This window comes from Mustela lutreola, chromosome 2, assembly GCF_030435805.1.
Source record: "Mustela lutreola isolate mMusLut2 chromosome 2, mMusLut2.pri, whole genome shotgun sequence".
In the NCBI taxonomy this organism is placed as follows: domain Eukaryota; kingdom Metazoa; phylum Chordata; class Mammalia; order Carnivora; family Mustelidae; genus Mustela; species Mustela lutreola.
In genome coordinates this window covers 164,463,649-164,483,960 of record NC_081291.1, presented here as the reverse complement: position 1 = coordinate 164,483,960, position 20,312 = coordinate 164,463,649, and the positions used below count along the sequence as shown (strand labels likewise).

The window sequence follows — 20,312 nt, the reverse complement described above, 5'->3', positions numbered from 1 at the left end:
CTTTATGAAAAGGAAAAATAAGCATATCTTTATGACAAGAGTTAGTTTTACAATTTGGAGCGAGATGCCCACTGAAGTTAAGCTTCTACTCTATCACAGAAAGGGGGAGAAAGGGGGCTGTCTTTCTTGATGTTCACATTTTAAAGAGGTGACTGCTAGGTCCTTAAGAAAGCATTCCTGGGTTGTAAAACTGGCCAGGGCTTTTTTCACTATTTTTTTTTTTTTTTAAAGATTTTATTTGTTTATTTCACAGAGAGAGATCACAAGTAGGCAGAGAGGCAGGCAGAGAGAGGAGGAAGCAGGCTCCCCGCTGAGCAAAGAGCTCTATGTGGGGCTCCGTCCCAGGATCCTGAGACCAGGACCCGAGCTGAAGGCAGAGGCCTAACTCACTGAGACACCCAGGCGCCTATTTCACTTTTAAAAAGATTCACATATATCTGAAAGGAGCAAGAAAGAATTTACAAATTTTGTACAGAGACGTGAAGAAGTCTTTTTTCCCCTTTTTGTACCAGGGAAAATTAATTTTTTTCTTTTTCAATTTGTATTTACCTTTACAGTTGTCTCAGTAAAAAGCAAACAACACAAAAAAATGTAAAGTATAAAAAAGGAGATTGGTTGTGGCCCCTGGGTGGTTTAGTTGGTTGAGTGTCCAACTCTGATTTCGCTCAGGTCATGGTCTCGGGGTTGTAGGATCAAGCCCCACCTCCAGCTCCACACTGGGTGTCAAGCCTGCTTGGAACTCTCTCTCTTCTTCTCCTCTACCTCTCCCTGCTTGCTCTCTCTCTAAAAAAAATAAAAAATGAAAAAGGAGAATGGTTTCTTTTCTTTTTTTTTTTTAAAGACTTTATTTATTTGACAGAGATCACAAGTAAGCAGAGAGGCAGGCAGAGAGAGAGGAGGAAGCAGGCTCCCTGCTGAGCAGAGAGCCAGATGTGGGGCTTGACCCCAGGACACTGAGATCATGACCTGAGCCCAAGGCAGAGGCTTAATCCACTGAGCCACCCAGGTTCCCAAGAATGGTTTCTTTTATAATTTAAATATTAAATCTGAAAGCAGATTTTAAAATGTTGTTCTGGAGAGTCTTTTTTTTTTTAAAGATTTTTATTTATTTATTTCAGAGAGAGAGACATACACAGTGAGAGAGAGAACACAAGCAGGGGGAATGGGAGAGAGAGAAGCAGACTTCCTGCTGAGCAGGGAGCCTGATGTGGGGCTCCATCCCAGGACTCTGGGATCATGACCTGAGCTGAAGGCAGACGCTTAACGACTGGGCCACCCAGGTGCCCCTGGAGAGTCTTTTTTAAGGCAATGTTAGCATTATTGTGTTCCCATAGATGATTGCTGCTAGATAAGGATATTTTGGAAAAAAAAGAAAAGAATACTTTGGGATGTATATTTCCTGACATGATTGTTTAAGAACACATTCTTTTAATTCACTGTTATCTCCCTTATAGATAGATGATGTCTAAATCCTTTGATAAAACTATAAATAGGTCATCTTGTTTATTTATTGTGCAATTTTACTCTAGAAGTATATGGTGCTTATACACTCCATCTGTATTTCCATAACACTTGGTACATATTTCCACTCTAACCTTTGTTGTGTTATAGTTAATAAATCTTTAAGAATTGGAGCCATTCAATTGCTCCAAAATTGATTATGTAATAACTAGTTAGTTGATGTTAACACACATATCAAAGTGATCTATGTTGCTTGGTTAATTTACTTAATTTTATTCTATCTTTCTAGTCACTAATTATAAAGTTATAAAATCCACAGGCCAATTTTTTTTTTATAGACCAATTTTTGTATATATCTGTTTTGGGATTCCCACTCCCCTCCCCTTTTTTACCTCTATCCTAGAGGTTGGGGGGAGGAATAGAAGGAGAGGGAGAAAGACAATCTTCAGCAGACTCCTTGCTGAATTTGGAGCAGGATGGGACTTGGGGCTCTATCCCACCACGCTGAGACCATAACCTGAGCTGAAATCAAGAGTCAGATGCTTAACTGACTGAGCCAGCCAGGTGCCCCAGGGAAACCCTTTTTTAAAACACTGAAAAAAGTCTGTCAATCTATGACAAATAGTCTTCAGTTAAAATAATCTGGTTGGTTGCTATAGCTTTGAACATAGTTAATGTAAAATGGTGCCTTTTACATAGTGTGGTCCACAGGCTAGCGGTGTTGGTGTTACCTGGAATCATGTTAGACTTGAAACTCTTTACCCTGCTCCAGACATATTTAATCAGAAACTTCTGGGGAGGGGCCTAGCAATCTGTGTTTTAATAAGTGTGCCAAGTATTTCTGATCTGAAATACAAGAAGCACTAAATTAATAAAATGATTCAGTGGCTTAGATAAAAATTTCAGGATACCTCAAGGTGACCTTAAGCCCAATCCCTGTTTTAGAGATGCATACCCATAATGAGTAACTTAATCTACTTAATTATTTACTAGGATTTTTGTTTGGGGGCATCTCAGTTTTGTTCTGCTGAAGAAAACATTTTGCAAGACTGAATTACTTTGCTCAATTTTTAGTATTTGCTTAGAAATTTAACATGATTGAATTTAAATATTTTGAGGTTTATACCTCAATGACGTTTTCCTAAAATTGTTAATCACTTTATATAGTTTTTAAATTTATCAGTTAAACTAAATCTTCTCACAGTGATGAGGGAGCAGAAGGCAAGCTGGAGACAAAGCAAAAGCTGACACCATGCCACCCACTCCGCACTTCCCACTCCTGGGGTGGGACACCTGTGACATTCTTCCAGGAATCTCCCAACTGTCTTAATCTTAATACCCAGCTAGAGGGGAAAACAACCTTAACTTGACAAGGTCATGGCCTCTAGTATTTTGTAGGTATCCTGTAGGTGGGTCCTCTTCAGCATATGAAAGTTCTTTTGAAATGCTTTCCCTTACTTCCCCCTACTCCCGAGTATATAATCAGCCACCCATCACAACCGCAGTTCAGCTGGTCTTTCTGCCCACGGTCCTGTACCTGTGCTTTGATAAACCACCATTTTGCACCAGAGATGTCTCAAGAATTCTTTCTTGTTTGTCAGCTTCAGAGCTCACCCCACCAAACCTCACCTATATTCCCAAACTCCATCAATAGCACCCCTTTATATCTTGAATTATTGATAATTTAGCTATACTATTTACATTAGCCAAAGAGCCAAATCTAAATCATGGTATTAACTTACTGGTGGATAGTGGCATTTACCAGAACACTCCTGATTTTGCTGGATTTTAGTGCTGTGGCAGAGAGGACCAACTTTGAAACTAACTTAAAATCTATACAATTTTTTGAATAATGATTGTCCCCTTCCTCACCCTCTTCCAATGTCTAATCACCACTCCCCCATCAGTATTACCTCTTAAATATCTCAAGTATATTTACTTGAGTAAAGTAGTTACATAAAACTATTTCTTTCTCAATACTGTCATTTCTAAGTCTGAGCCACCATCAGTTTTCCCCTGGACTTTCAACCCATTTATATGAATCTATTCTCATAGTGTGAAAAAAGTAGTCTTGGATAATACACATCTGATCGGGCCCCTTCTGCCTGAAACTCATCAATGGCAAAACAAAACAAAACACTTCATCAGTGGCTTCTTGTAAAGTTCACAGTCTACCATAGCCTGTGAACCTTACATGATCTAGTTTCTCCAGCTTCTCTAGCCCAAAGTTCTTTGTATGCTTTTTCTTCTTTCTCAGGTATGCTTTCTCTTTCTACCACAGGGTCTTCGCACATGCTCTTTCTTCATAGTCCAGCTGACCATTTATTGACCTTTAGTTCTTAGTTTAAAAACTACTTTTTCTGATATACACTCTCCCTGCCCAATCCCCTCATACCTGGGTCCTCTTTGTTATAGTCTCTCATAGCTTTCTCTACACTTGATCATTATACTTATTTTGTATTTGTTTGTTATTATATACCTTCCCTTCTAGACTGTTTCATGAGGGAAAGGCCCATGTTTGGTAATGCTAGTTCCAGCAAAATATCTGGTGTGTGGTGCCCAAAGTATCTGAATCAGTGAGTGATTGAATGAACAAACAAACTAATGAACAAAGAGCGATGACTTTTCATGTGTTAAAGTAGGATGAGATTATAAAGTTGCCAGATTTTTGTGAATAAGCTGTTCCTTATTCTTGTGTGTTTAGATTATGCTTGTGCTCTTCAGAGGGACATTTTGCTTCAGGGACGTCTATATCTTTCAGAAAACTGGCTCTGTTTCTATAGCAACATCTTCAGATGGGAAACTACAGTAAGATGTATTTGGATTTGATTTGTTGATACAAATAATTGCATAGGTAGAAATATATGCAGTCTTCCTAAAAATAATATACTTTGGATTCCAAAGTAAATAAATATATATTTATATTTGTATATTGTACTTGTATTGCATGTAATAGATATATATATACAATTTATATACTGTTGAATTATGTAATCTATTTTCTTAGTACATTGAGCTCCATTTGTACATATTTAATACAGTTTGAGAAAGAGATTTCAGGTTGAAAAAAGCTTGAACATACATCCATTTGACTGCCAAAATCATGTCTTATGTGACAGACTGTCTGGATTTTGTTTGTGTGTGTATGTGTTAATATGGAACATGAACACCCACATGTCTTTTCACACTCTATCCTAAACTTAGAGATAAGAGCTGTGGAGGAAATTATTGACGGGGGAGAATGTCTGACTGCTTACCCTGTTTTTTTCAAAGAATGAAAGCATGTACTTATTATTATTAACTCCTTCATGTTTTTCAGTGGAATATTCTGGATTAGGTTGATGTAATACTTGGTATTTTGTGCTGTACATGTTTCTGAAAAATCCATATAATAATTTTTCATTCTTTTGTGTGTTTAGATTTGTATTGCATTAAAGAACATAACCTTCATGACTAAGGAGAAAACTGCTCGACTCATCCCAAATGCTATCCAGATTGTTACAGAGGGTGAAAAGGTGAAAAGCTTTTCTGCCTTTGCTTTATTATATAATGTGGAGAAAATCTGCTTCATACTGATACATCAGTGTTGGTAATTTTTCTTGGAGTTAGGAATTTGTAGTAGAAATAAATTGTATTTAATACTAAATTTAATACTAAATTAGTTGTTGTGCTGTGTAGTATTACTGAGCCACCCAGGTGCCCCTTTAACACTGTTTTAAGTTCTGTATAGATATTTTCTTATTTAATTTTCACAAAAATTTGTTACTATATTTTATTCTCATTTTTCTCAGATGAGGAAATTAAGCAAAAGAAAAAGAACCCAAGGGGCACCTGGGTGGTTCAGAGGGTTAAAGCCTCTGCCGTCGGCTCAGGTCATGATCCCAGGGTCCTGGGATCAAGCCCTGCATCGGGCTCTCTGCTCAGCAGGGAGCCTGCTTCCTCCTCTCTCTCTGCCTGCCTCTCTGCCTACTTGTGCTCTCTGTCTGTCAAATAAATAAATAAATAAATCTTAAAAAAAAAAAAAAAAGAAAAAGAACCCAAAGTCATAGGACTAAGTGGTAGATTATATACAAGAGTGGACAGAATTGATAAATTATTTAGTTTAAGAAGTGGGAACTATAGTTTTATCTTTTCTTGTTCAGATACCAATCTTTTAAATTCTTGCATTTTAGTAAGAAAGTTACCTTTTTATGAATGTTAGCAGTTTATTGACCTAATATTTGTAAATGGTCTATTTGGGCAGGTAAAATTATGTAATGCAGTGATTCAAATGGAAATTTTTTTTCTTTTTGTTTCCTTTTATTTTTTATTTTTTTATTTATTATTTTTTTTTTTTAGATTATTTATTTATTTATTTGACAGGCAGAAATTACAAGTAGGCAGAGAGAGAGAGGAGGAAGCAGGCTCCCCGCCGAGCAGAGAGCCCGACGCGGGGCTCGATCCCAGGACCCTGGGATCATGACCTGAGCTGAAGGCAGAGGCTTTAACCCACTGAGCCACCCAGGCGCCCCCCTTTTATTTTTTTAATTGTATAACGTCCCTCAAGTTATGGCAGTGTACCTTGTGCCACTGAATTTTCAAAATGTACCTTTTTTTTTTTTTTTTTTTACTGTGCTTCAAATAAATAGAAAAAATAGTTCTAAAAAAAAAGAAGTAGGAACCAAATGGACTAGGAGATTTTTCTTATCTATATATCTGAAAAAAATGATATAAGATTATGATAATGCAAGAAAGCAAAACAGTTTGGTCTAAGGAAAGGAAATAGAGGATAAGTAGTTATCATTAAGTAGTTATCATTAGGCCATATATTATGTATATAATTCTATTTGGAAAATCTCCTCGATATAGTCTTGTTATGAAAAGTTTTGCTTCATGGAGAGTGTTACATAGCAACATTTCAATTTATTAACTGGAAAATAGCACTTTAAAAATTTTCTATAAAAAGTATAAATGCCCAAAATATTATTTGTTTGACTTTTTTTTTTTTTTTTTAGCAAATCAAACATATAACTGAGCTTTCTCATCCTTAAAAATAACTACTCAATCATGAAAAGTCACTAACTATGGGGTCGGAAGGATGAAACACTGAGAGACTGTATTTAGTGCTGTCACTTGTCAGATTTTCTCATAAAAGCCTATTTTAAAACGTGACTTTGCAAAATCAGTTAAATGCAGAGGAAGAGATGGGGCTAAAAGCAAACATAGAATTATAGATTGAAACATGCTATTTTTTTTCTATAGCATTCAAAGCAAAGTTAAGTTTTAACATGGGTGTTTTACATCTATAATTAGTAGAAATTAAGCATTTCTGGATTTTTTTAGAAGACTATGAAAGATATGATTTGAAATTAAGATCCTTAAAATAAATTGATCTCTGGAATCCACTTGAATTTTTGAAAGATTTATTCATTTATTTATTTTTAGAGAGAGAGGAAGTGTGTGCATGAGTAGGGGGGGAGGGGGAGGGGCAGAGAGAGAATCTTCAAGCAGACGCCCTGCGGAGAATGGAGCCCATGACTCATAAGATCTTAATCTGAGCCGAAACCAAGAGTCACTCATTTAACTGACTGAGACACTTAGGGGCCCCCACTTGCATTTTTTTTTAAGGCTTTATGTATACTTGGCTCATATGGGCACCAAATCATGCCTCTTTGGAAAGTTCAGAATAAATAAAGTTTTAATCTTTTTCATAAGTTTTAAAGATTATTGTAATAAACTACGTGTAGATAAATATTTACCTATTTCAAGCTCCTTTTCTGAGTAAATATTGATAAAATTGTATTTCCTGTAATATAAAGTTTTTAAACATTTTATTTCATTAGAGAGAGAGCATGTGCCTGTATGGGGGTGCAGAGGGAGAAGGAGAAACTCTAAGCAGACTCCATGCTGAGCACAGAGCCCAATGTGCGGTTTTATCTCAGGACCCTGAGATCAGACTCAACAGGCTGAGCCACCCACATGCCCCTGTAAGATAGTTTGTAAAGGCACCTTGTTCAACCTCTAATTACCTATTTTTATTATATTGTAGCAAAGAGTGAAACAAAAATAATATATGAAATAGGGTTGGTGTCCCTTTAGTTTGCTTTAATCATAGCAGGTGCCAACAGATCTTCATGACAGATCCTGTCACCCACCCCCACTTGTTTTTAATGACACTGAAATTATCTCACCATTTTTCTTTGCAGTTTTTCTTTACATCTTTTGGTGCCAGAGATAGAAGTTACCTCAGTATCTTTAGGTTGTGGCAGAATGTACTATTAGACAAGGTAAGTGTTCATACCAGAGGCAGGTGCTTCTTATAATAGCAGCCTCCCAATGTGTACCTCCATAGTGTTTGCAAGTTGAATTTTTCTGGAGTTAATTTGACTAGACTATACAAATTCCACGATGAACCACGAAGCAAAACAGAATCCATAGTTATGTTAAGATGTTAATTTTACAGTAAGTCTCCCTTTTATTTGCAGGGAATATTGTCCAAGGCCCATAGTGGATGCCTGAAATTGCACATAGTACTGAACTCAATACATATGCTATGTTTTTCCTATACATCCATACCTATGATAAAATTTCACTTATAAATGAGGCACAGTAATAGATTCATAAAAATAACTAATAATAAAATAGAATAATTATAACAGTATACCATAATAAAACTTATGTGAATGTGGTATCTCTCTCGCTCTCAAGATATCTTATTGTACTGTACTTCTTCTTGTGATGATATGAGATAATGAAATGACTGCATGATGCAATGAGGTAAGGTATATGACAGGCATTGTGATGTATTGTTAGGTACTACTGACATTCTGATGGTGTGTCAGAAGGAGGACAATCTGCTTCCTGACTGTGGTTGACTGTGGGAACTGAAAGGGGGGGAAGTGAACCTGTGGATAAGGTGGGGGGACTACTGAAATCCCCAGGGTAACCATCAAGAAAATAACTTTAAAAATATGGTAAAAGAAACATCAAGGGAATTAAAACTGGTATCTGTTTAACTGGTATGAAGGCAGTAATGGAGGAAGAGAGGGACAAAAAGACACAAGATATATAGAAAATATAAAAATGGTAGACATTATATTTAAATCATTAAACATAGATTAAGCACTTAAATCAGAAGGCAGAAGTAGGCAGAAAGAATGAAAAAAAAAAAAAAAAAGACATGCTCTGACTCTATGCTGTCTGTTTGAAACATGTTAAAGATACAAACAGATGGAAAAAAAGACACTATTACAAATAGTATCCAAAAAATAGCTGAAGTGACTGCAGTAGAATCAGACAAAATAGACTTTGAGATAAAAATAAAGATAAGGAATGATATTTTATCATAATAAAAGGGTCAATCCATCTGGAATGTATAACAATCATAAACTTACATCTGATAACAGAACCTGTGTGTGTGTGTGTGTGTGTGTGTGTGTACGTATACTCCTAATAACAGAACCCTAAAATACATCAAACAGAACTAGAATGAAGGGGGAAATAGATAATTTTATTAATACCTAATAATAGTTGGAGATTTCAATACCCTACTTTTAATGATGGGTAGAATAACCACAGAGATCAACAAGGAGATAGAAAATTTGAACAAAACTATAAACTAACTAGAACTAAAAAACATCTATGAGACTCTCAAAGGAGAATATACATGTTTCTCAAGTACACATGGAACACTCTCCTGATAGACCGTATGCTAGGTCATAGAAGCAAACTTAATAAATGCAAGAGGATTGAAATAATATAATGGACTGTACAGTGAATGAAATTAAAAGTCAATAACAGAAATTTGGCAATTCATAAAAAGTGGATATTAAACAAAACATTCCTAAATAACCAATGAGTGAAAGAAGAAATCACAAGAGAAATTAGAACATACTTCAAGTTAAATGAAAGCAAAAACATAACATACCAGAACTCATTGGGTACAGTTAAAGCAATGAATAGAGGAGATTTTATAACTATAAATATCCATATTAAAAAAAGGATTGATCTCAGGGTGCCTGGGTGGCTCAGTTGTTAAGCATCTGCCTTCGGCTCAGGTCATGATTCCAGGGCCCTGGGATCAAGCCCCACATTGGGCTTCCTGCTCATCAGGAAGCCTGCTGCTCTCTCCCCCACTCCCCCTCCTTGTGTTCTCTCTCTTGCTGTGTCTCTCTGTCAAATTAAAAAAAAAAAAAAAATCAATAACCTAACTTTCCACCTTAAGTGTTAGGGCAAAGAAAACAAACTAAAGACAAACAGAAGCAAGGAAATGCTAAAGACTAGAACCGAATGAATGAAATAGAGAATAGAAAAACAGGCAGTCAACAGAATGAAAAGTTCTTTCTTTGAAAAGATCAGTGAGGTTTAACTAGACTGACCAAGAAAAAAGATTAAAATTATTACATTCAGAAGTGAAATTGATAACATTACTATTGACCTTACAAAATGAAAAGGGTTCATACTATGGACATTTTATGCCAACAAATTAGTTAACCTAAGTGAAATGGACAATTGTGACTAGAAAGTCATAAATCATTGCAACTGACTCAAGTAAGAATAAAAAATCTGAATAAGCCTATAACAAGGAAAGAGATTGAATTAGCAATAAAAAAAATCTACCCACAAAGAAAAGCTCAGGCCCAGATGGCTTCAATGGTAAATTCTGCCAAATGTTTACAGTAGAATTAACATCAATCCTTCATAAAGTATTTCAAAAAATAGAGGAGGAGAGAATACTTCACAACTCAGTCCAAGAGGCCATTATTACCTTCATAACCAAGTCCAGACAAAGAACTTCACAAGAAACTTATAGGGCAATATTTATGTTCACTGTGTCTATGTTCATTTTGTCTATGAATATAGACATAAAAATCCTCAACAAAACCTAAGTAATTTAGTGAAGCAAATCCAGCAACATATAAAAACAATTTTAAAACAGTTAAATGCCATGACTAGATAGGATTTATACAAGGTTGATTGAACATATGAAAAGCATTCAATGGGGGCACCTGGGTGGCTCAGTGGGGCCCTCTGCCTTCGCCTCTGGGTCATGATCTCAGGGTCCTGGGATCTAGCCCTGCATTGGGCTCTCTGCTCATCAGGGAGCCTGTCCCCTCCTCTCTCTGGCTGCCTTTCTGCCTACTTGTGATCTCTCTGTCAAATAAATAGATACAATCTTTTTTAAAAAAAAATCATTCAATGTAATACACTATATTAGTAGAATAAAGGACAAAACCCACATGATCATCACAGTCAAAAAAAAAAAAAAAAAAAAGGTGACAATATCCAACATAAAGAAAAACAAAACCAAAACCAAAGTAGGACTAGCAGGGAATTTCTTTGACTTGATAAAGCTTACAGCTAACATACTTAATGGTAAGAGACTAATGCTTCCCCACCTTAGGTCGGGAACAAGACAAGAGTGTCCTTTCTTGCCATTTCTATTCAACATTGTATTGAAGGTTCTGACTTCATTAGGGAAGGGAAAATAGGCAAGAAAAAGAAGTAAAAGTCATTCAGATTAAAAATGAAGAAATAAAACTATATTCACTGGCAGATGATATGGTTTTGTATTTGTAAAATTCTAAGGAAATCATTAGAAACCCATTAGAACTTACAAGTTCAGGAAGTTGCAGAATATATGATCAAAATACAAAAATCAATTATATTTTATACACTGACAGTGAACAGTCCCAAAATTTAAAAAAAATGATTCACTTATAATAATATAAAAAAGAATAAAATACTTGGGAATAAACTTAACAAAAGAACTTTAAGATGAACACGGGAAGTTAAAATAGTTAATAAAAGAAACTAAAGAAGACAAGTGAAAAAAATCTCATGCTCATGGGTCAGAAGACGATATGGTTAAGATGGCAATATTCCCCATTTACCAGGTTGATCTGCAGATTCACTGCAAACCCTATCAAAATCCCAACTGGCATTTATTTATTTATTTAGTCTTTTAAAAAATTTTTCTAATTGAAAAGCAGATCGTAAAATTCATATGAAATGCAAGGTACCCAGAATAGTCAAAACAGTCTTGAAAAAGAGCAAAATTGAATTAATTAGTCTGTTACGGCTGCCATAACAAAATACTACAGACCTGGCAGCTTAAACAACATAAATCTATTTTCTAATGCTTCTGGAAGCTGGAAGTCCCAGATCGTGGAATAGACAAGGTGAATTTCTGGTGAGACCCATCTCATTGGCTTGCAGCCTTCTCATTGTGTCCTCACATGGCTTTCCCTCTATTCATGCACATTCTTGGTGGCTCTTCCTCTTACATGAATACCAGTCCTATTAGGGTAGGGCGCCCTCACAACTCTGTCTTAGTTGGGGCTGCAATAACAAAATGCTATAGACAGGGTGACTGAAACGACAGAAATTTATTTCCTCATAGTTCTAGAGGCTGGAAGTCTGAGCTTTGGTGGGGTTCTGGTGAGAACACTTCTTGGCCTTCTCATTGTGTTCTGACACAGCCGGGAAGGAAAGAGAGAGCCAGAGCCAGAGCCAGAGCCAGAGCCAGAGCCAGAGCAAGCTAACTCTCTGGTGTCTTCCTATAAGGGCACTAATCGCATCATGAGAGTCCCACCCTCATTTACCTCATCTAAACCTAATTATCTCCCAGAAGCCCTACTCCAAATGTTGGGAGTTTGAGTTTCAACATGAATTTTGAGGGGAAACAATTCAGTCCATAGCAACCTCATTAACTTTAATTTTCTCCTTAAGGTCCCTACCTCCAAATTAGTCACGTTGGGGGTTTAGGGCATTACATACCAATTTTTTTTTTTTAAGATTTTATTTATTTATTTGACAGAGAGAGATCACAAGTAGGCAGAGAGGCAGGCAGAGAGAGAGAGAGGAGGAAGCAGACTCCCTGCCAAGCAGAGAGCCTGATGCGGGACTCGATCCCAGGACTCTGAGATCATAACCTGAGCCGAAGGCAGCGGCTTAACCGACTGAGCCACCCAGGCGCCCATTACATACCAATTTTACGGGAATGCAATTCAGTCTGTACTATTGGAGGACTTGCACTTTTTGTTTTGATGTTTACTACAAAGCTGCAATAATGAAGGCAGTAGGTTTACTGATGTAGGTCTAAACATACACGTTAATGGAATAGAATTGAGAGTCCAGAAATACAATCTTACACTTATCAGCCCTAATTTGATTTTTGACAAGGGTGCCAAAACAGTGACACAGGAAAAGAAGTCTTTTCATCAAATGGTACTGGAATAACTAAATGATCCATACAAAAGAATGAGTTTTGATTCCTACTTCAGGCCATATACAAATATTAAATCAAAATGGATCATAGACCCAAAGGTATGATCTTAAAGTATAAAACTTTCAGAAGAAACTGTAGCTATAAATCTTAATGACTTTTGGATTAGACAGTAGTTTCTTAGATATGACACCAAAAGCTCAAGTGACAAAAGAAAAAAGTAGATAAATTGGATTTCATCAAAATTAAAAACTTTTATGCATGAAGGTGTCCATCAAGAAAGTGAAAAGACAACACATTAGATTGGGAGAAAGTATTTGCAAGTTATATATCTGATCAGGCATTTATATCCAGAACATATCAAGAACTCTAACAACTCAACAAGAAAAAGACAAATAGCCCATTAAGAAAATGCACAAAGGATTCGAAAAGTCATTCCGCCAAGGAGGATATACAAATGGCCAATAAGTGCAGGCAAAGATGTGCAATGTCTTCAGCTACTGGGGGAACATAAAACCACAATGAGATACTACTTCACAACCCCTGGGATGGCTGAAATAGACATTAACAAATGTTGAGGATATGGAATAATGAAATCTCTCACACATTCTGGTGGGGTTGTTAAATTATGAAAACTTTGAAGAATAGTTTGGGAGTTTCTCAAAATGTTAAACATAGTTACTGCATGATCCCGCAATTCCACTCCTAGGTTTTTATGCAAGAAAATTGGAAGTGGGGGCGCCTGGGTGGCTCAGTGGGTTAATAAGCCTCTGCCTTCGGCTCAGGTCATGATCCCAGGGTCCTGGGATCGAGCCCCGCATCAGGCTCTCTGCTCAGCAGGGAGCCTGCTTCCTCCTCTCTCTCTCTGCCTGCCTCTCTGCCTACTTGTGATCTCTCTCTGTCAAATAAATAAATAAATAAATCTTTAAAAAAAAAAAAAAAAAAAAAAGAAAATTGGAAGTGTGTGCTCACACAGATACTTGCACTTGAAGGTTCTTAGCATTACTCATAAAGCCCCAAAGTGGAAACATCCTAAATGTTCATCAACTGATGAATGGTGAGAAAAATGTATATTCACACAATAGAATATTATTCATCAATAAAAAGGAGTGAAGTACCAATACATATTACAACATAGATGAACCTTGAAGCATTATCATATGTGAAAAAAACCCATCCCCAAAAAACATATACTGTATGATTCTGCTTTTATGAAATGTCCAGAGTAGGCAAATTCACAGAAGTAGAAAGTAAATTTGTTTCCAGGAGGAGGGAGGAATGGATTTGGGTGACTTTGGGCAGATGAAATGTTCTAAAAGTTGTGATAGTTGTACAGCTCAGGATATGTGAAAAATTCTGAATTGTACACTTAAAGTGAGTTTTGTTCTATGTTATTTATAGTTCAATAAATCTATTTTTTTTAAAATGGCTTGGAGGGTGGAGTAGAGATTTCCTTTGCTGCTGAAGCTCAAACACCACATGCCAGAACTCTATCTTCTCTCTTCCCGACTCTCCAGCTAAGTCCCTCACTGGAGTGGACAAATTGTGGCCTTCTTGGCTCTTAGGGTTGAATGTTTTTCCAACTTTGGGCCAGCTGCTGTGGTCAGGGACTTCCAAACAGTGCCCCACTGGGATGCTTTCACTTCCCAGAGTGCTGGGGGTAGGAAGTGGCCTGGAAGTCCCCAAATGGAGGGTGAGGGTGGGAGTGGGGGAGTTTCCCAAACCCAGCCCCTCCTCCCTCCTCAAGGGACTAGAACTGGCAGCAAAGCACCATGTCCAAGCTTGTCCCACTCTCCTGAGTCTTTCTTGGCATTTGGGCATTCTGCCTCCTTGGAACCCCATATCCATGGTCCCGGACAGGGTGATGCGGGCCTCAAAGTGAGGAGTCTGGTGGCCTGCAGCAGCCACTGGCAAGAGTATGAAGTGGCTGCATTAAGGCTTGCTGCCCTACAGCTCTGTGTTGCCCTTTCCAGGTTGTGCTGCAGGAAGCCTCTTTCTGGGCTTAGGCCCACCATGTTCGGATGCATTGCTACAGTTACAGTGGGCTGCTCTTAATGGCATAGGGTGCAAACTCCAGTGTTGCCCTAGAGACCTGGCTAGTGCTACTCTCCAGGGCCAAGGTTTTTGAGTGGTCTGGAAATACCCCAGGTGCATTTCCCTAATTCTAATAAGGAGCCAAAGACTGCTACTGCATTTGGTTATGCACCTGATCTGAGTGTCCCTCCCCAAATCCAGTTTGTGCTTATCACAGATGAGAAAGTTGTGATACATCCTTATGAAAACAACTCCAGGAAAGTGATAAAGTTCAGGTTTACAGATGAGCCAAGGAAGAAACTGAGATCTGAATTTTAATGAAAAAATTGAAAAATTTCTTTGGTTTTTAAAAAAGATTTTATTTATTTATTTGAGAGAGAGAGAGAGTGAGCATGAGAGAGAGCATGAAAGGGGGGAGGGGCAGAGGGAGAAACAGCCTTCCTTGCTGAACAGGGAGCCCAATATGGGTCTGGATGTAGGACTGGATCCCAGGACCCTGGGACCATGATTAGAGCAAAGGCAGGTGCTTAACCTACTGAGACACCCAGGTGCCCCATCCTTTGTTTTTTAAAGTGGTAAAGCCACATTGGTTAGATTTCTTGATCTTTTGTAATACTATTAAAAAACCCCCCACAAAATCCATAAAATGCACAGCATAACTACAGAGTTCTATAAAACAACACAAGTCTTTTGAATAATGTCATATTTATTAAAAATATTTTAAGAGACTTTAAGTTCAGAATATTATATTCATATTTACTTGTAATTAGGAATCTGAGAGTAATAGTAAATATGTCTACTTAGCTTACTTTTTATATGAGAAGGCCTTAAAGCACATTAATCTAGAAAAAAGATGAAGGTAAATATAACAAAATGATTTTAAAATCGCATGTGTCTCTCTGTGTGTGTTTTGTATGTGTTTTATTGATTTCTCCAATAAAATAAATCCACATAAAGGGAAAAAAAAATGGAGACAAGTATGGTTCCTTGAGAAAGAATGCTTTTAAAAGTACATTTTTCCCCCCAAGGTGCCTGGGTGGCTCAGTTGGTTAAGTGTCTGCCTTTGGCTAACGTCATGGTCCCCAGGTCCTGGGAACAAAACCTGAGTGGGGTTCTCTGCTCAGCAGGAGTCTGCTTCTCACTCTCCCTCTGCCCTTCCCCCTCATGTCCTTTCTCTCTCAAATGAATAAATGAAATATTTTTTTAAATTTATTTTTTATTTATTTTCAGCACAACAATATTCATTATTTTTTTTAAAGATTTTTTATTTATTTGACAGAGATATCGCAAGCAGGCAGAGAGGCAGACAGAGAGAGAGGGGTAAGCAGGCTCCCCGCTGAGCACAGAGCCCGATGCGGGACTCAGTCCCAGGACCCTGAGATCATGACCTGAGCTGAAGGCAGCGGCTTAACCCACTGAGCCACCCAGGTGCCCACAGTATTCATTATTTTTGCACCATTCCCAATGCTCCATGCAATCCGTGCCCTCTATAATACCCACCACCTGGTACCCCGACCTCCCACCCCCCGCCCCTTCAAAACCCTTAGATTGTTTTTCAGAGTCCATAGTCTCTCATGGTTCACCTCCTCTTCCAATTTCCCCCAACTCCCTTCTCCTTTCTAACTCCCCATGTCCTCCATGCTATTTGTTATGCTCCACAAATAAGTGAAACCATATAATTGACTCTCTCTGCTTGACTTATTTCACTCAGCATAATAAAATCTTTTTTAAAAAAAATAAAAGTACATTTTTTTCATTCATGGTTTCCTCTGATGTATTGCTTCAGAAAGAACAGTTTATTTCAGATATTTGACTTAGTTTAACATAAATCCTCAATGTTGCAATATGTGTTTAAACGGTCACTATGCTTATTTGTGCAGTAATATAATGCAAGTCAGTTTAGTTCACAGCCTTTGAGCTTAGCACCCTTTTTCTTGACAGCACGTTGAGTATCTGGGATTTGTGCAGCCAAAAGACAGTGGCAGCTCCATTCTTCCATACAAATAATGGATAGTTTCTGTCTTTTGTAAATAACTGTGCAACCATGGTTTAAGGTAAGACTCTAGGCCCCTCCTCCCCTCAGCTATTTTGTTTAGTTTAAAGCTCTTACCCCGTCCATGCTCTACATCAGAGCCCAACAATCTTGCCACCTGTTTTTCTATGGCCCACAAAGAGGGATATGGCTTTACATTTTTATTTTATTTTATTTATTATTTATTTTCTTTTTAGGGGAGTGAGGGGCAGAGGGAGAAGGAAAGAAAGAACCTTAAGCAGGCTCCATGTCCAGCATGAGGCTGAATGTGGGGCTTGATCTCAAGACCCTGAGATCATGACCTGGGCCGAAATCAAGAGTTGCATACTTAATGGACTGACCATCCAGGGCCCCTAGCTTTACGTTTTTAAACAAATAAAAAAAGGAATAATATTTCATGACAGAAGGATATTTCACGACAACTCAAATTTCACTGTTTATTAATAAAATGTTACCGAAACATAGCCATGCCCATTTGTTTATGTATTACTTGGCTGCTTTCACACTGCAGTGGCAGAGCTGAGTAGTTGCAGCAGAGATGGAATGGTCCACAAGGCCCAAACTATTTGCTATATAGCCTTTCACAGAAAGTTTTTGACCTCAGAACAATATTACAGCCAAATTTATCTTTCTAAAAAATGCATACCTACTAATATTAGCTTCCTGTTTAATACCCATTTCTCTTGGAATAAAAATGTACAATTTTTTTATAGGGATCCCATGATCTGACAGTAGCCCACCACTCCGGCTTCATCGCAGTACATCTTCCTTGTTCTTAAGTGTTCTGCCTTTTTGTTTTGCTTCGTTTGTTTTTTTCCCTGCATGAGATCTTCAGACTCCGTCTTTGTGCCTGCCTCTTTCCCACCCCTCAGTCTGAAGCGATACTCATTAATAAAACTAAGTCTAAGTCAGGTCGATTCCTTCACCTTCCTATAACACCTTGTGCTTTTCCTTTGTAACATTCATTACCCTTCTACTTTTTTGTTCTATTTCTGTTCTTTTCATTTGAGTATAAACATCTTGAAGGTAAGGACTATGTCTGTCTTGCTCATCGTTTTATGTCCAGTGACGAATGCAGTGTTTACTGTAGAGCTGGTTTGGCGTACATCTTGATGTACTCACTGTCTTCTGGCACTCTGGCCATAGTGCCCTTTATTCTCAAAAGAGGACAGTAAGTTAAAGGGTTGTATTATAAATAGATGACGCTCAATAAATACTTTTTTGTCGCTCTCGCCAGCAAGAACGACCAGGAGACACGGAGTGACAAGCTTGCGAATCTTTATTGTTCTCCCCTTACCGGGATGTTTACCCCTATTTATATCCTCTCTCCTCCAATCAGCAGGCTCTACACGTGAAAGAGAGCATGATCAACACTTAGCATGATAAAAGGCACGCAGTGTCCACGGGCTTCCTGTTCTGGGCATAGCCAATCATTTTTCAGGTGGTGCGCAAGTCCTCTGGTTAGCCGCAGGCGCAAGCGCCATGTTGTCTGCTATGTACATAGCTGCTCCCGACACTTTTTGACTCAATTTAGTAAAACCTCAATGATTTAGACTCCTGATAATCATTACATTTAAGTAACAATACTTCTCTGCTCAAGGAAAAGGCAAATGATGGGAAGAAAACACAGACTTTTAATTACAGAAAGAGCATTCAAGGTATGCCCTAAGTTCAATGTTCATTTGACTCAATTTCTTAAATCCCTATTTGCCATGAGAACAAATGATTAGACAAACTAAAGAATCTTCAATTGCCAAAAGAGTGCTATTTTCTGTGTACTTGAATTATTACAAAAACAAGTTGTAGGGACACTAGGGTGTCTCAGTTTGTTAAGTGTCTGCCTTCAGCTCAGGTCATGATCCTGGGGTCCTGGATCCAAGGATCCAAGGCTCCTTGCAAGGAGGGAGCCTGTGTCTCCCTCTGCCTGTCCCTCCCACGGCTTGTGGGTGCGCTCTCTCTGACAAATAAATAAAATCCTTTAAAAAAAAAAAAAAGAAAAAACAAGATGTATATATAAGGTTATTACTTTTAACAGGCTTAAAAATTTTGTTAAAAGCTCAAATCTTAATTTTGATCCTTTCATGTTCCTAGTGATATAATATTATTGGATTTAGGATTATTGATACAATACTGGCAGGATGAAAATGTTCTTTCAGTGAGATAATAATGGTCTCTCTTGCCAGTACATAGGGGCTTCTATGAAACTAGCTCTTGATGCAAATTTAAGAGTACATTTGAGAGTGATTATTATTATTTTTTCCTTGAGAGAGAGAGAGAGAGAGAATGCTAGTGGGCAGAGGGGCAGAGGGAGAGGGAGAGAGAGAACACCATATATCCTCCATATTCAGAATGGAGTGTGAAGTGGGACTCAATCTCACGACTTTGAGATCAAGACCTGAGTCAAAATCAAGAGTTGGACCTTGAATAAGCCACCCAGGTGCCCTGAGAGAGTGATGAAAGAGTGTTTATTTAAATCCAGGGCCTCTGGGACGCCTGGGTGGCTCAGTTGGTTGGACGACTGCCTTCGGCTCAGGTCATGATCCTGGAGTCCCGGGATCGAGTCCCGCATCGGGCTCCCAGCTGCATGGGGAGTCTGCTTCTCTCTCTGACCTTCTCCTCGTTCATGCTCTCTCTCACTGTCTCTCTCTCAAGTAAATAAATAAAATCTTAAAAAAAAAAAAAAATCCAGGGCCTCTAACAGCAGAAATCTGTACATGTTTAAAATTCTAAATGAGACAGAATGGTTTTCAGACTTACTCCCTAAGGGCAGAAGGAGGAATATGTGGCAGAATTGGGGACAAGGTGATAAGAGGTGCTCTTCAGATGTATACAGACCCCACCTCCAAATTATGGTATCTGTCATTCCAGCTTCTATTTTGGGAATAGCTAATAGGAGAATGACAATAGGGTGTTCTGTTCCTCAGGGGTGTTGGGGGGAAAATGGGTTTAAAACAGTTGATTGATTGTGTTAGTATATATAAAGAAGGAATATATCAGTCTGAAGGGGGTTTGGCTGGACTTAGGCCAAGAACTTAGGACTTAGGACAGAAAAATAGAGTCACAGAGGCAGACTGTGATCACTAGACAATGTACAGAGATGAATCATCAGGCCATACCAACATCACAATTGGTCCTTGAAAACTGTCCACCTTTGCTCTGATTCCATGCTTATCATGCAAGTTTCTGATTACTAATACCTGGTGCCAAGGTGTTGAGGCACCCAGTGTGGCAGAAGGAAAGACTTCGGATGATTAGAAAGGCCTGCTCCCCTATTGTCCGTGAGTGTATTTGCCACTGAGTGAGTATATGCCTTCTGGGAGTGTGGCTTGTTAACGTCAGCCGCTCTGAGCGCAGCTTCAGGGTGCCGACAGTGCTGAGGCCCTTCTCCAAAAGGTGGTCAGATGATGAAGTTAATGTCAAATTCTGAGACCTTTTGGAGGAGTGTCATCCATCCTTCTGTAGACTCCTTAGCCTTATCAAATCCCCTTGCTTTTTGGGGGGCTTCTCCCCAGTGATCACTTCTTTTGGAATTACTTGGAAATCTGGAAGTTTTCTAGTAGTGCAACATTCAAACCTAAC

At 38.2% G+C, this 20,312-nt stretch overlaps 1 protein-coding gene across 5 annotated transcripts in view; it reads left to right on the top strand.

Moving 5' to 3' along the window:
- GRAMD1C (GRAM domain containing 1C) overlaps positions 1–20,312 on the top strand; it is an 89,356-nt gene that overhangs the window by 27,496 nt on the left and 41,548 nt on the right. For 2 of the 5 annotated variants that reach the window (XM_059164080.1, XM_059164079.1), the window contains exons 4-6: positions 4,166–4,269; positions 4,881–4,976; positions 7,647–7,727. In XM_059164080.1, coding sequence (XP_059020063.1) covers positions 4,166–4,269; positions 4,881–4,976; positions 7,647–7,727 — 281 coding nt within the window. Of the gene's footprint in view, positions 1–4,165; positions 4,270–4,880; positions 4,977–7,646; positions 7,728–19,925; positions 20,032–20,312 lie in introns of those variants that run through there. The other 3 variants (XM_059164081.1, XM_059164083.1, XM_059164084.1) reach the window with 3 other exon arrangements.